This window comes from Prionailurus viverrinus, chromosome B3 (assembly GCF_022837055.1).
Source record: "Prionailurus viverrinus isolate Anna chromosome B3, UM_Priviv_1.0, whole genome shotgun sequence".
Classification (NCBI taxonomy): domain Eukaryota; kingdom Metazoa; phylum Chordata; class Mammalia; order Carnivora; family Felidae; genus Prionailurus; species Prionailurus viverrinus.
The window spans coordinates 94173687-94189628 of NC_062566.1; the positions used below are offsets into that span (position 1 = coordinate 94173687).

A 15942-nucleotide genomic window follows, 5' to 3' on the forward strand; every position below is an offset into this window, starting at 1 on the left:
TTGATCGTTCATGCCATGCAGAAGACCTCAAAAAGCCATAACTCACAATGTACAATTTCACTACAACTCATTCAGATTACAACTGAAAAGTATCGCTTCTCGGCCTTTTGGCTAAGATCAAGTGCAGATTACAACTGAAAGCCACTAATATACATGGTAGTTACGGAAACAGAATTAGGGGACAGTGTGATTTTTGCTTGTTCGTTTGTGATTACAATTTTAGCAGCCCACAGTTCCTCCTAAAGACGTATTTCAAACCTAGTGGATATATGAGGCATGGTAGGGGTAAGGAAGGAGCGGTGGGGTAAACAGCCCTCTGTAAATTTTCTTACATTATTATTTCTGGGCGGAGCTCTACTGTTTTCATATAAAATGATTTAAATCAATAAAGCTCCACTAATAAAAGCGTCCTGTCTGTCCCAGCATATTTATTTTCTTACCCACAGAGCAAAGACTTAAATTCTTATACTAATACTACTTTCGCATCTCCAAATTGTGAAAATTCATTCATTATTCAGCATATAATTTGGAAGCGCCCTAAAATGGAATCCCTTAAATCTGCTTAAAACAAATAAAATAGGTTTCTATGATCTAAGAACCACTGGTCAAAATAAAACTAAATCACAAGGAGGAAAGGATTTTTAACAGCACAAATGGACAGAACAAAAACAGGAAGAGTATCAATGGGCCCCACCAATAAGCCCCGACTGGGACACACAAATGGAAAAATGCAAAAATTCACTAGAGAATTTGAATGGCAGATTAGAACTGGCAGGAAGAAAGAATCAGCAAATTTGAAGACTAGTCAGTTCACATTATCTAGTCTGAGGATCTAAAAGAGAAACACACCTTCAAAACCCCCTTGGTAACAACTCCTAAAGTCATGAGGTGTGTATAGTTACTTAAAAGTTTATTGCTTACATTTTCTCACTTCTCCATTCATTTTATTTATTTATCTTTAATGTTTGTTTATTTCTGAGAGAGAGGGACAGACAGAGCACAAGCAGGGGAGGGGCAGAGAGAGAGGAAGACGGAATGTGAAGCAGGCTCCAAGCTCTGAGCTGTCAGCATAGAGCCTGATGCGGGGCCATGAAATCACCAACTCTGAGATCATGACCTGAGCTGAAGTCAGACACTCAACCGACTGAGCCACCCAGGCACCCCTCCATTCATTTAAAAATAGTGAGCAATCAGTTCAGAGAAGCAAGAGGATTTAACATACTGTTTCAAATATTTCGTGAGTCTATGGGACTGGATGATTGTATCGGATTCACTTCTTATTTATTTTGAGAGAGCAAGTGAGCGAACAAGGGACAGGGAGAGAGGGAAAGAGAAAATCCCAAGCAGGTTTCACATTCAGCACAGAGCCCAATGCAGGGCTCCATCTCAAGACCATGAGATCATGACCTGAGCAGAAATCAAGTCAGACACTTAACCGAGTGAGTCACTCAGGTGCCCCCATACCTGATTCGGTTCTCAGGACAGTACTTCCCCAACTGTTCTCCTTCCCTGGTTCTTTCCCCAAACTAATAAGAGTAAGGGGGTTACAGCACAGACAAAGAAGCCATACTGCCCCTTAACTACTGAATTTGGCCTGGACAAATTTATTAATTGCTTTTTGCCTCAGTTTCTCCATCTATAAAATGGGAATAAAGTAGTACATATTTCACAGAGTTGGGTAAAATGCTTAAAATTGTGCTTGGCAGGGGCGCCTGGGTGGCTTGGTCGGTTAAGCGTCCGACTTCGGCTCAGGTCATGATCTCACGGTCCGTGAGTTCCAGCCCCGCGTCAGGCTCTGTGCTGACAGCTCAGAGCCTGGAGCCTGTTTCAGATTCTGTGTCTCCCTCTCTCTCTGCCCCTCCCCTGTTCATGCTCTGTCTCTCTCTGTCTCAAAAATAAATAAATGTTAAAAAAAAAAAATTTAAAATTGTGCTTGGCAAACAATAAGCACTATAAAATCTTATTTTTATTGAACATGTGTTTATGTAGTACATATTAAATTTATTTTTGAAGATTTTATTTTCATTACCATGTTTAAACTTAAGGCATTAATTTAGGCGGCCTGGGGGGAATTATCAGTTATTCATATAAATTTGTAAGAAAATGCCAAGTCCAGTAGATAGATATGCAAAGAATACAAAGAGACAATTCACATAAAAGGCAACACAAATAAATATGGGGAAAGACTCATTTCAACAGCAAAGAAGTGTAAATTAAAACCAGGGAATCCCTTTGTTCCCATTAAATTAGCAGTACTTAAGTCCTATTACCATCAAGGTTATGAATTAAAATAGACCTCTTTATATGTTCCCGGTAGCAGTGGGAATGGTATTACCCTTTTGGTAAAGAAAATTGCTTCATGTTCCAAAAGCTATGAAAATGTTCGTATTCTTTGACCCAATAATTTCATATGATTTCCACTGACAATAAAATCAAAGGAAAAAAGTTTATGCACGGATAGGTACATTTAGAACTTTTTACAAAAAGTCCTGAAAGTGTAATTCTAGGGGTGTCTGGGTGGCTCAGTCAGTTAAACATCTGACTTTGGCTCAGGTTATGATCTCACGGTTCGTGGGTTCAAGCTCCACATCAGGCTCTGTGCTGACAGTTCAGAGCCTGGAGCCTGCTTCCGATTCTGTGTCTCCCTCTCTTTCTGTCCCTCCGTTGCTTGTGCTCTGCCTCTCTCTCTCACAAGAATAAATAAAACCATTAAAAAAAATTTAAGTACAATTCTAAAACCATGTAAGATGGAAAAACACGTGAAATGTTAAATGAAAGACCATGACAAAAATGCCACCTACGCTATGACTACCACGGGCAAAAATATTTATACAATTAGACAAAGAATGGAAGGAAATAGAGATAAGAAAAATAGATGCATTTAGTTGAGGGACTATGGGAAACAGTTATATTTCCTTTGCTATAATAAATGTTTGTGCAATATAAACAGGTGCAACTTCACTATTTCTTTTTAACCCCCTGCCCTCTAATTCTCACTAAATGAATTTCCTGTGACCTGGGGGTGGGGAGAAAGGGAAAGTTCTTTCACAGAACCCACCTGCTCTGTGACCTGAGACAGAGGAGGCCTGGAGTGGTGGGAGTGGGGGGGTGGCGGGTGCTGTTCAGGAGGGTGAAAGCTGCTGATGCCAGTGCCTCCTGAGCTTCTCAGAGTGTGGACAGATCAGGGACACCAGTCTGAGACCGGAATTGGACATTGAGACCATGATCATCCTTCAGGCAGCTTAACCCAATGGCACCAGGCACAGCACGGCCTTCTAAAACCCCAGGCAGCACTGGCAGCTGAAATGATTTCACACAAACTCTGTGGGCAAGTGGTGGCAGGTAAGGGACAACTTGTTAAAAAATCTCTAGGGGAGGTGTGCCTGGGTGGCTCAGTCAGTTGGGCGTCCAACATTGGCTCAGGTCATAATCTCACAGCTTGCGAGTTCGAGCCCTGTATCAGGCTCTGTGCTGACAGCTCAGAGCCTGGAGCCTGCTTCGGATTCTGTGTCTCCCTCTCTCTCTGCTCCTCCCCTGCTCACTCTCTGTGTCTCTAACTCTCTAGGGGTAACAATTTCCCAAGCATTTCTCCCATGGCCCTGTATAAGAAACACAGATCCAGCTAGGAACAGCCCTGCCTAGAACCAAATGTATACTAAATGGCTACATTTCCATTCCAAGACCACTTCAGTTGGAGATGGAATTAGCCACCCAGAAACATGTGCTATGCTTCTCCCCAGTCTCCGCCAAGGGTCTTTTCCTTTAACAAGGGGGAGGTAAGCACACAGAAGCCGAATGTTTGTTGTTAAATTGCAATTTCGTGGGGCGCCTGGGTGGCTCATTTGGTTAGACGGCCGACTTCGGCTCAGGTCATGATCTCGTGGTCCGTGAGTTCGAGCCCCGCGTCGGGCTCTATGCTGACAGCTCAGCGCCTGGAGCCTGTTTCGGATTCTGTGTCTCCCTCTCTCTGACCCTCCCCTGTTCATGCTCTGTCTCTCTCTGTCCCAAAAATAAATAAACGTTAAAAAAAATCATTAAAAAAAATTGCAATTTCGAGGGGTGGGGTGGGGTGGGGTGGGGTGCGGGGGAGATTCAGTTCATTCATCGCTCATGTTCATTCTCACTGCCTGGAGCCAGTAGTTCCAATTAAAAAGCAGGGGGAGCAGGAGGGGATGGCAGGTTAGAAGGTTGGAGGGATTAGGTCATTTGCCTACTGGAACACCATCAATAAAGGGAGGCATCATTCTGGAACAAGGTCTTTTAATTGCTGCCAGTTTACCCAGCACAGTGAAAGCCCGGCAGGTGGTCTTTAGACACAGATCAGCCATGAGCACTGGAAGGGAGATAATCTTAAAATCTTTGGAAAAGTGGGCGAAGAAGGGAGGGACAATTGCTGGCATGTGTTCTCAACACTAATTCATGAAAAAGGACTTTGAATTTCTTCCCCTGAAATCTTAGGTCATCTATCACTGGCGCAATGGATGTTAATAAGCGTTTTACGGTCATTCTGTTTGATTCTGGAGGCAAAACGGTAGAGGGCATGAGCACAAGGGTTGAACAGAGAGACTGGGTTCAGTCTGGCTCTGTCGCTCAGTGTGACCCCTCGGTACCTTACTTCATGCCCAAAGTGGAGATGAGCTTCCCAGTGCAGACGTGAAAGCGTATGCCTGGCACTTAGGAAGTGGTAGCTGTCATCATGATTTCAGCCAGAACAAATATGTGGCTAAGGATTTGGGCTCCAGGGGCGCCTGGGTTGAGTGTCTGACTTCGGCTCAGGTCATGAGCCGGTTCTCTGGGTTCGAGCCCCGCATTGGGCTCTGTGCTGACAGCTCAGAGCCTGGAGCCTGCTTCAGATTCTGTGTCTCCCTCTCTCTGCCCCTCCCCTGCCCGCTCTCTCTCTTCCTCAAAAATAAACATTAAAAAAAAAAAAAGATTTGGGCTCCAGAGCTGGACCCCCAGGGTTCAGTTTCACCTCCACCACCTACCTGCTGTCCAACCTTGGGCACATTACTTAATAGCCAGTGTGCCTCAGTTATCTCTTGGGTAAGTGAATAACAGTACCTGCCTACAAAGGTACGCTAATATTTAGAATGCATTTCAAATGGTGCCTGCTATAACTCGAGAACTAAGTATCTGTGAAGTAAATAGATATTACCATTACTATTCCTACTATTTGGGTGTCCAAAACTAGGACAAGGGCAAAGAAACAACAGATAGACCAGTGTCAGCTTGAAGAACAAACCCAGAAGAGGCTCTGTAGAAACTACAGCTTTGAACACGTAATTGTGACGAAGCAATCGTCAGATTGCAGGGTCAGAGGTTGCCTGGCCCCAAAATGGCTGCTACAGAAGGCAACCCCCCAGCCCCCTCAGGCGGACAAAGGAAGCCCGCTCTGTAGGCTGTGCATCTCAACGTCACTCTGGCCATTGTGGTCAACTCTCTGGTTGTCCGGTAGCCGGACGAGGGTGCCCCACATGCGTGGGCTACACCAGTCATGCCGCTTTCAGGACTGCTTTCTCTGGAGGGCCACCTGCTTTGCTGGACTGCAGAGCAGATGGCCCGAGCCTCTTGGATCCCGGGCTCCCAGCCCCAAGGCCGGGCCGGCATCTGCAGCCTGCCGGCCTGGCGAGGCCCCTGCCCACAATAGCCCCGTCCCAGCCCCCACCAGCCATCTGCTCCAGTGCAGACCTTGTGCCCTGCAGAATGTATGGCTAATTAAAACGATTATGGGGGCACATACGGGGCTATTCTTTCCCAGCAGAGGTTGCTGAACCAATCTCAGCAGCCTTAAGCAGATGTTTTTTTCTTTTTTCTTTTCCTTTTTTTTTTTTTTTTGAAAGGGGAAAGCCTTGCAAGCCCATAAAGAAGAGGAAGGAAATTTGCTGGAATAACAAAGCTCCCCAAACAAATAGAGCTATAGTGTCCATTTTACAAGAGCGGCACAATTAGCTAAGCACAGGAAGTCTCTGGAAAAACACAAACAGAACTCAGTTTAGAAGAGTGTTTATGACCAAAACGTGAGGACTTAGAAAAACACACCATCTATGGCATATCTAACTAACAGTTCTAAATATGTATAAAGCCCTTGCTTGCTCTGGGCCAGGTACTAGAAGCCAAGCAAGCCCAGGAGGGCCCCTGTTTCTGTAGGGACGCACTTCCTCGGACTTGGGTTAGTTTCTGTCATCCTGCCTTTGCAGACAAAATGGGCAATGGAGACCGCCTGCCAGCCCAACTCTCAGTCTCTCTGCTCTGAACCCATGGACCTTCCTTTATCTTTAAAAGCAACTAAAGGCTGGGGTGCGTGGGTGGCTCAGTCGGTTGAGTGTCTGACTTCAGCTCAGGTCATGATAGCACAGCTCGTGAGTTTGAGCCCCACATCAGGCTTCGTGCAGACAGCTCAGAGCCCAGAGCCTGCTTCAGATTCTGTGTCTCCCTCTCTGTCTGTCCCTCCCCTGCTCATGCTGTCCCTCTCTCTCAAAAATAAACATTAAAAAATTTTTTAAAGCAATTAAAACCTATAGGTCAATACCGGGGACAACACGAGTTAATGTAGGATTTTTCACTACACACGTTTATATGGGTCCTGCCACGCTGCAAATTTAAGAGTTTGAGCCTTAAGCCTCTTCTCCTACTGAGATGGAGAGTGTTCTTGGCTCATTGGATTTGAAAGTCCCTAAAGGGATTTATTTTTATTTTTTTTAATCCCTCATTTTTTTTAATGTTTATTTATTTTTTAAACAGAGAGAGAGTGTGAGTAGGGGAGGGGCAGAGAGAGAGGGAGACACAGAATCTGAAACAGGCTCCAGGCTCCAAGCTATCAGCACAGAACCCGATGTGGGGCTCGAACCCACGAACCGCGAGATCATGACCTGAGCCGAAGTCAGACGCTTCACCGACTGAGCCACCCAGGTGCCCCTAAAGGGATTTTTTTAATACATCTGCTCATGGTATCTCCTTCATCAGAGTTGCTCTTGGTGGATAATGAACAGTGTTTTCCATTCGGAAGATACACTTAATGGTACAGATGGAAAATGTTATTATCATTAAAATTAACTTTGTTCATTTTTAATTTGTTGTCTGTTTTTCTTTCTAGTTAATAAATAAATACTAGAAATTGTTGACCTGGAAAGAGATGGGGGCGGGGGCTGGATGCCAAGGCAATTCCCTCTGGGATCAAGTCAGGAAGACTTACCAGAACAGCAAAGCCTGCAAGCCTGAGAGCTACAGTCTGTGTTAAAAGAGAGAGATCTTACCAGCTTTGAAGGGACTTCTTTCCATCACTTTCAAGTGATCTACAATTGCATCTTGAATGAGTGTTTCACCTCTGGGAATAGCGAAAGGATCTAACAGACTTAAGAAAACTCAAGGGAAACACTGGAAATTCCATTAATACAAAAAACTATCCTGATGATGTCCTATCGTTTGATGGAAATAAATGGCTTCAGTAATGAAAGTGCTTACTTTGTCAAAGATTAGAACAAAACATCTAACAGGAGGCATGGGAACACTGGTACATTTCGACGACAAAAGCTCTTAGCAGAACCTCTCAGTTATTAAGAAGTTTCCTCCAGAATTCAATATTTACACCACACAATATAAATGAATCATTCATGAAGGTTGACTGTGAAGATATGCATAGATGAAAATGAACATAAGGGGACTAGAAGTCAATTTCCCACTTCTTGAAGAAGTCTGATTTTATGTGGGGTAGTAAAAATCAGTTTGGGGGGTTGTTCTTAGTTCTTAAACTACTGCTACCACTCCTGTCCCACCCCCCACCCCCACCCCCTGCAGTCCAAACACAAAGACGCGATTTGCTGAGCAAGCCCCATTGTTGAGCAAATGAAGCCAAGTGGCTTCAACTTTTCTCTCAGGTCCTCACTCAAACCTCACGGTTTTGGCTTACGCTACCATTGTCTGTAGTTGAAGAAATAATGGTTTAAAGCCTCCTACTCTTGATAATAATCTTCCTAGACCCGATTTATTCCCTGTGGAGGAAAACAGTTAACAAGGTGTCCCCTGTTTTCAACGAGGGCAGAAAGCAAAGTAGTCCTGCCCTAATTACATTCATGGAACAACCTTTCCTACAGTAATACAGAATAGAACTGGGCATTAGTTTTGCTCGCCCCCACCCCCCACCCCTGCCTTCCACCTATCCTTAGAAGAAACCACAAAATTCAAGGTCAGTTCAGTAGCCATTGTGGGTATGCATGTTAAGAGAAGGGAAAAAAATGTACTCTCTGGAAACTAAAATCTCACTTCTGTTTCTTAACCAAAAATAACCACCCAAACGTTCTCATTAATCACACCTTACACTGGAATCGAGAATGTGCCCTTTCTTAGTCTGGATTAATTCAGAATAGAACGTCCAGTTGAATTGCCTTGAGTGAAAATGATCCCATAAAAAAGAAAAAAAATCACCACTTTCCTTTCAATACCACCTGAGATGAGAGGTCAGACTCCCAAGGGAATCCACTTGCCAGATAAACACACTAAATTGGAAGGTGAAGGCACATTTCAGCCTCGTGGTGGAACCTACCTGGCACCTGTGAAATTAGCGCATTCTGCGTCAGGGTTTCCAAATGAAATTCTGAAATACACGTTGTAGCAATGAGAACGTGGGGGAGATTACAGTGGTCTTTCCCTACGCGATGGCTTTCTGGCCTTATGAACTAGACACGGGAGGGGAAGCAAGCTTCATAGCTAGGTTAGATATTTTCTGTTTCAGCAGGAAAGAATCCAATTGCCAGAATTAAAGCTCGGGGAAACATCAAGAGGATTAATATGTACACAATTTTTATTAGGGCTTTAACATATATGGACTGAAACACAAGTCGAACGCAATCAAAAGCACCTCATAGCAAGGCTTATTCTCCTACATTCTATTCAGAGGATGAGGCCCAGTTGGTAGATCATTCGTTACTCCGCTGCCACCAAGCAGGCTCTCACCCAAGGCACCACGTCACAATGGGGTGCCACGAATGGTTATGAGAGGGGTTCCAGGTTCTTGTAACTAATGAAGACTAAAGCTTCACATGGGACTTACATTAGAAATAAATGTAGTAGCTTGAAAGCAAACTTTGTAACAGCGTCACTCTTACCTGTCTGTATTTCTAGGTTTTGTTGGGTGGGACAGAAGGTTGGAGTTACAGGTAGAGAGTTACCTGAGAATTACCTATCATTTTGGTTGTACGTATGGGACAAGGCCTCCCAAAATAAGAATGCAGAAAAAAATGTGAGTCACGGACCCAGGAGTACAGGACCAAGCTGTCAATCCTTGGCAACTCCCTTATTACAGAATAATCCTAGAGGGAAGCGGGGGGAAGGAGACATTTTTTTAAATGTTTATTTGAGAGAGCGCACAAGCAAGAAAGGGAAAGAGAGAGAAGGAGAGAGAATTTCAAGCAGGCCATGTGCTGTCAGCACAGAGCCCGATGTGGGGCTCGAACCCACAAACCGTGAAATCATGGCCGGAGCCGAAATCAAGAGCCAGACACTCAACTGACTGAGCCACCCAGGCGCCCTGAGGAGGAATTATTGTTTCATCCCTTCAGATGGCTGTTTGCTCACTTATCCCTACAAGATGAGTTCCTAGAAGGAAGCAAGACTTTTGCAGGTATCTGTGACCCCATTCCATTCCACTGCCCACCCCTCTCCAAGAGCTCAGGTAAATAAAACTGATTGATCCTGGAGCAAAGATTAGTCTCCTTGTTGGGTAGCAACAGCCAAGCTTCTTCTCCATGTAACTTTTGACAATGGGTTAAGGTCCTTTTGTCTTCATCAAAAAATTCTAAACTCACCTTGGGGAAAATCTGGCATGTCTGAGAAACCGCACTCAAAGGCCAGCTAGGAATCTCACCTTGCCCTGAGCCAGGATCCAGGAGTCAAAGGAAACTCACAATCAAAACCAAGAAGGCCCATCTGCGGCTCAGGAGCTGACTACTCCTGACGAATTATTCCCATCAGGAGACACCCATCCCTGCTCCGTCCTTCAATACTGCCCAATGGCACTGAGATGAAGTATGAACCACTGGTAACAAATATACCCAAGAAATAAATTCTTAACACCCAAGGGCAGGAGACAAAAGGGCCTCAGGCAGACAAAAGAGAAAAAAAGAAGCCAACAGTAAAGAACTTCTGACAGGTTCTGAAGTGCTTATAAGTTAATGAATAAACCCCACAGGTCATTAAGAATTTTCTCCTCCCCATCATTCCCATTTGGGAGCCACTCTAGAATAAGGAAGATTACCAGGCATCGTGAAGAGACCGGGGGATTTCTGGTGCGAGCACGTGCTGTCCAGAGTGTGAAGTTGTGTTGGCCAACGGAGTGGCCGTAAATTGCTAAGGCTTCTATGGAACCTGGCCAGGAAACAGGAATACTATCTTGACACAACAGTATATGCCATGAAGGCTGACATCCCGTGGAAACTATGCCACCAGACTGAGTATCTGTGAAGGCAGTGTGCAGTCTACTGCTACACAAAGCTTGGACAGGCCCTCCTTGCTGCCCACAGGAACTTCAAAAATGTCACATGTGAGACTATTGACTTTTTAAAGTGATGAATCGATTTGAAAACTGACAACTCCATTCAGCTCAGAAACACTAAAGTTTTAGGCAAAAAAGCATCTGGATGAGCATTCAGTTTGAGTCCACTTTCAACAATTAAAAAAAGACAGGGAAAAAGGGGGTTATCCAGTGCCCTTATAGGCTTTCGGGGGCCAGATCTAACAGATTTGCAAGGTCGGGTCGGTAGGGGGTCTTCAAGGTGGACAGACATGGAGAGAAAGGACCCTTCTAGGCCTCTATTTGCTGTTCTAGTGAAAGGCAGTTGAGCACTAAAGCTTCTATATACAGTATCAAAAGGTCCCACCTAAGAGGTTCTGAAAGAAGAAAGAAAGCTGAATATCGGGGGTGAAATGTGTTCTCCCAACATGCCCTCTCACTAAGACACAGCAGCAAGAATTCGCCTGAACTCAGGCCTCAACGCTTATCCTTATTTATACAGGAGCCTAAAGTCTCACTTTTAAACACTAAATCTCACTGGAAGTCCATAGATAAGATAAAACAAGGATATAAGAGCTCTGCTTAAGAACTTTCTAGGTATCCCAAGATCGTAATTAGAAACTGTGTAATCAAAAAAATAAGTAATCATTTAATTTCTGAGCACCAAATCATAATGCCTTGGGTACTGAAAGCAGTTGGAGAAAGGAGAATTAGACTTAAAAGTGTTTTCCAAATAACAAAAGGACCAAATACCCCCAGAAGTGTTGAGACATATTTTAATTTTTTTTTTTTTTTTTTTTTTTTTTTTTTTTTTTTGGTCCATAGGGAAGTGTCTTAGATACATTCCATACTACTCAGGGTTATGAAACAGATTTTATGTAACAAAATGCTATCCTTCCTGACAGCAAGATAAACATTATGAGCACTGCAATAACTATGCAAATTACTTACATCTCTGAAACTACATATGCAAAATTTTTGTGCACATGAGTATATGTGTTTTATTGGGGAAAGGGCCCTATCTAAATTCTCACAGGGACATGAGAAAGGGTCAGAAACTGACTGAACTCAAGAAGAGAGGTAGCCTCTGCCCCTGGCTGGCCCCAGGCGCCTCTTCCTTGCTTCTCACTGCCTTTTCTGTCTTCAGCTGTCACCTCGCACCCATGCCACCCTTACACCATTTGGCAAGTTTCTCTCTCTCTCTTCTCTAGCTTTTCTTCCTCTTTTCTTCTCTCACATGTCTGCCACTGCTCCTTCACCTCTGGTGTAGGGACAGGTATTCCTTTAAAACTATGGTGCAAACTTCTCGGGATCAGTAAACCACCAGTCCTGTGTCTTCTAAATGTACTCTGGCTGGTTTCATTTTTGCTCAGTACCTAGGATCCGTTACCTTTGGGTTTGTGGGCATTCTGGAAGGCTGAAAATGCTAGATGTCTGACTGCTGGGGTCATTACTGGAGCAAGCTTCCGCTTCCTGTGGATTTTAATGAGCTGAACACGGGTGTTAGCAACGAATGCCCACGCGCGCACACACACACGTGCACGCACACCTCCAGGAAACCACCATCTACGGGCTACTTAAGAAGGTTGAGACACTTTGTCTCTTTCCCAGCTTATGTTAATATCTGAAATATTTGCATCCCCAGTCTGAGCTGGGATTTGCAAGAAATATTTAGAGCTTGCTCAGCATGGCGTTTTCAATCATGTTCTATAAATGGCATGCTGGTAAATGAGCCGTAAGGAAAGAATAAAGAAAATGTTACTGCTTCTCCTTCATTGGTAGAGTACGGCGATGAGTACAGTGGGCACATCTGACTGCTGGAAGGCCAGGCGGGCCTGGGTGCCAGGAAGGAGAACCACGACAGCCGCTGAGACCACAAGAACCGAGTTTGAAAGCTGCTTTATCCCGCCATGATAGGTAAGGCGCGGCTTTCAAAATGTCTAAGCGCACTGCTTTTGTTTCCTACCTGCCATAGATGCTGTTTTATAGCTTGCCGGGGGGGTGGGGGGGGGCAGCTTTTTACATAACTAAAAATGACAGTGCCACGAAGAGAGACATATTCCTAAGAAGTGCTCAAAGTGGCAGACCCCAGAAAATAGGAAAATAACTGAATTTAAAAATTTTTTTTTCAACGTTTATTTATTTTTGGGACAGAGAGAGACAGAACATGAACGGGGGAGGGGCAGAGAGAGAGGGAGACACAGAATCGGAAGCAGGCTCCAGGCTCTGAGCCATCAGCCCAGAGCCCGACGCGGGGCTCGAACTCATGGACCGCGAGATCGTGTCCTGAGCTGAAGTCGGACGCTTAACCGACTGCACCACCCAGGTGCCCCTGAATTTTTAAATATATAAACACAAAGCTTGCACAGAAATGTCAGCTCTCCAGAAGTTGAAACAGAGGTGAAAACATTCAAACAAAAGAAAAATTAGCCATCTATATCCAAAAGGCCAAGTAATAAGATTAGCAAGTAGCTGGTAACTGAGAAGAGCCATAAATCCCTCAGTTCTCCTGTTTCCACACCACCGTGGCAGGGGTATCCGTCCGTCACCGCACCTCTGGTCCGGATGGATGTGCCCGTCCAATTCCTTACCTCGTGGCGGTCACTGGCTGGAGTATGTGAAGGCCGTGCTTCTTCATCTAGTGGCTCAATCTCTGCAAACTCTTCCACGGATTCTTGAAACTCAGGCAAGGACCTTCGTCCGTAACGCTTCCCACCTTTAACATATTTGGGCTGAGCTTCTAGTGAACAGTCTAGGCAGGGAGATAAGAGTTGAGGCCACATTACATGACAGTCTCAGCCCTTAGCTGACACTCACAGCTGTCAGACACAGCCTCTTATACTAGCCCCCAAAATAAACCACCACTGTTTGCCAGTTGTGCGGGGATGTGGGCGTATATGAGGCGCCAGGTCAGACGCAGAGCACAGCTTCTAATTCTGAATGACTGACAGCAGCCAGAGCGCATCTCTGCATACAACGGGAGAGATGCAATGCCAGCAGAGGCGTCTGACTTTAGAAGTACAGAATTAAGATCAGGATAAAGCAAGGAGTCATATTTGTTCTTCTGTTTATTAAGCTGGTGTCTTGCAGGGAGGGGAAAAGGGAGACCGGGAGATCGTACTGACAAAGAGACGCGCTAGAGGAAGGCTTGGAAAATAATGATAAAGCGAACACCATATCAGCACTGTCAGTATTCACGCACCCCTCCTGTACCTCGGTGACTCCTTTGTTAACCATCCCACCTTCTGATCCATCAGACAAGTGGGATGACAGAACAAAGAAACTGACACAGTGGATCCTAATAAATGAATGACAGCTCATCGCTTACATGAAATCTGGCATCAAGATCGCATTATAAAATTAAAAGCTGTAGAATAAAATAGTGAAGGCAAAACTGTATACAGAAAAATGGTACATTTTGTTTTTATTCTCTTCATGAGTTTGGTGTTGTACAAAACAAAATGGAATGTGCCTCACAGGAGGGTTATTTCTTGACCTTAAAGAAGGACCTCAGCATTTTGATGTAACATGTCTCAGGTTCAATGTTTCACCATGTTCACGACCATCAGTGCCGCCACCTCCGTCACCACCACCGCCACCGCCATTGCCGCCACCGCCACCGCCGCCATCCCCGCCACCACCATCGCTGCCACCACCATCCCTGCCACCGCCACCCCACACTAACCTTTCTCTACAACGGATGGCTTTAAAGCAATAGAATACTTCACTCAATGCACGTGTCATCTTAGATACAGAGATTTTTTAGCACCTTGCACAGAATTTAGCACCTTGCACAAAATATTCTATTAAAATACAAAAGATCAGCAAGGCGTTGATTTCAGTTCTTATCATCCATGAAAGCACGGTGTCTGTCTGAGAATATAACGTGTATTCTATTTGAACACGACAGTCTTTTTTTTTTTTTTAATTTTTTTTTAACATTTATTTATTTTTTGAGACAGAGACAGAGCATGAACGGGGAGGGGCAGAGAGAGAGGGAGACACAGAATCTGAAGCAGGCTCCAGGCTCTGAGCCATCAGCCCAGAGCCCGATGTGGGGCTCGAACTCACGGACCGCGAGATCGTGACCTGAGTTGAAGTCGGACGCTTAACCGACTGAGCCACCCAGGCGCCCCTGAACACGACAGTCTTAACAAGATGTGTCTCAACTCACACATGGAGATTTTCGGATGAGGTTATGTACACACATCATCAAAACCAGGGTGGTCAATTAGATAAGAACTGAAAGAACAAAACCCTTCCTTTACCACCACTGAAACCACATGAGGGGTTAAGCCATTACTTTGTAGCCTCGGTCGGCGATCCTGTGTGACTAACTCTGCCCTTCCCCGCACCCCCATGCCCTTCCTCTGATATACGCTCAGATTTCACGGATGTGGTCCGAAGCATTCTGAAAATGCTCAGCACAGCTCAGAGTGAAGTATTTATGCTTGCTCTATAATTTCTAGTGATATTTATATCCAGCTTTTAAAAAGTCCCAGCCAAGTCATTGTATTCGGTGGAGCGATTCTCTTACAGGAAGAGTTTAAGCATACACAATTTAGATTGAAAATCACATGCACATTTGAAGGTACCTTTCATCAGGAGAGAGTGTGTCAGCCTGTGAGTATTCAGGAGCGGCCCAGACACCCGAGCTACTTGTTGGCAGCTGACACCCACAGATGCTAGTCAGATAAAGAGGCAATGTAGAACCATCCTTAATTTATTACACATTCTTAAGTTTTACTGGTAGACAACAAGGTACACCGTTAGTGACGATGGGGATGGGGGTGGGGGTGGGGGTGGGGGTGGGGGTGGGGGTGGTGTTGGAAAAGATTAAAAGAAAAACTGACAACGTCAGAAAACGGAACATGACGTGTTCCCAGTGTGAGAACAGTCGTGGTCTGGGGATGGAAATGGCAAAGGAGCTCTCACTGCGCGCTGCACTTTTACGGAGGAAAAGAGTAAAGGGACGAAGCAGCCATCTTAAAAAACCTACTGTAATTGACTCCAAAACCCGCCTGTGGATGAGATGGTCTCCCAGTTATGTACCGCTAAATATCCCATGCCCTGCAGGGAACAGCAGTGGATCTGAACAAGGAAGAGAAGTAATGGATTGTGGGCCATTAGGGACCCTGGGAGATTTGGGTTTATTTTACTTATTTTTGCATTGCCAAGAGTTTTTAAAGTTTTCTACTTATATTTTATTATAATTGTGAACAAGCTTTTAGTATCTTTAGCAGAATGTAAATATATCACAAAGTCAATTTCTAGCGAAATCTAGTCAAGTATACACTCTTCTTTGGAATAAAGAGATTAGCACAAAGGAAAAATGGAGTGTTAATGTTACCTCACACTGCATTTCCCAAACCTTCTATGTGACCAATAAAGAATTAGACTAACTGAACCAATTACAGTGACTTCTTTGACTTACACAC

At 44.6% G+C, this 15942-nt stretch overlaps 1 protein-coding gene across 12 annotated transcripts in view; it reads right to left on the reverse strand.

The window, feature by feature from the left end:
- Positions 1 to 15942, reverse strand: part of NIN (ninein) — a 101360-nt gene that overhangs the window by 53933 nt on the left and 31485 nt on the right. For 7 of the 12 annotated variants that reach the window (XM_047861709.1, XM_047861719.1, XM_047861717.1 and 4 more), the window contains 2 exons: positions 15100 to 15189; positions 13096 to 13256 (listed from right to left, as the gene is read on the reverse strand). In XM_047861709.1, coding sequence (XP_047717665.1) covers positions 13096 to 13256; positions 15100 to 15189 — 251 coding nt within the window. Of the gene's footprint in view, positions 1 to 13095; positions 13257 to 15099; positions 15190 to 15503; positions 15575 to 15942 lie in introns of all 12 variants that reach the window. The other 5 variants (XM_047861711.1, XM_047861712.1, XM_047861722.1 and 2 more) reach the window with 2 other exon arrangements.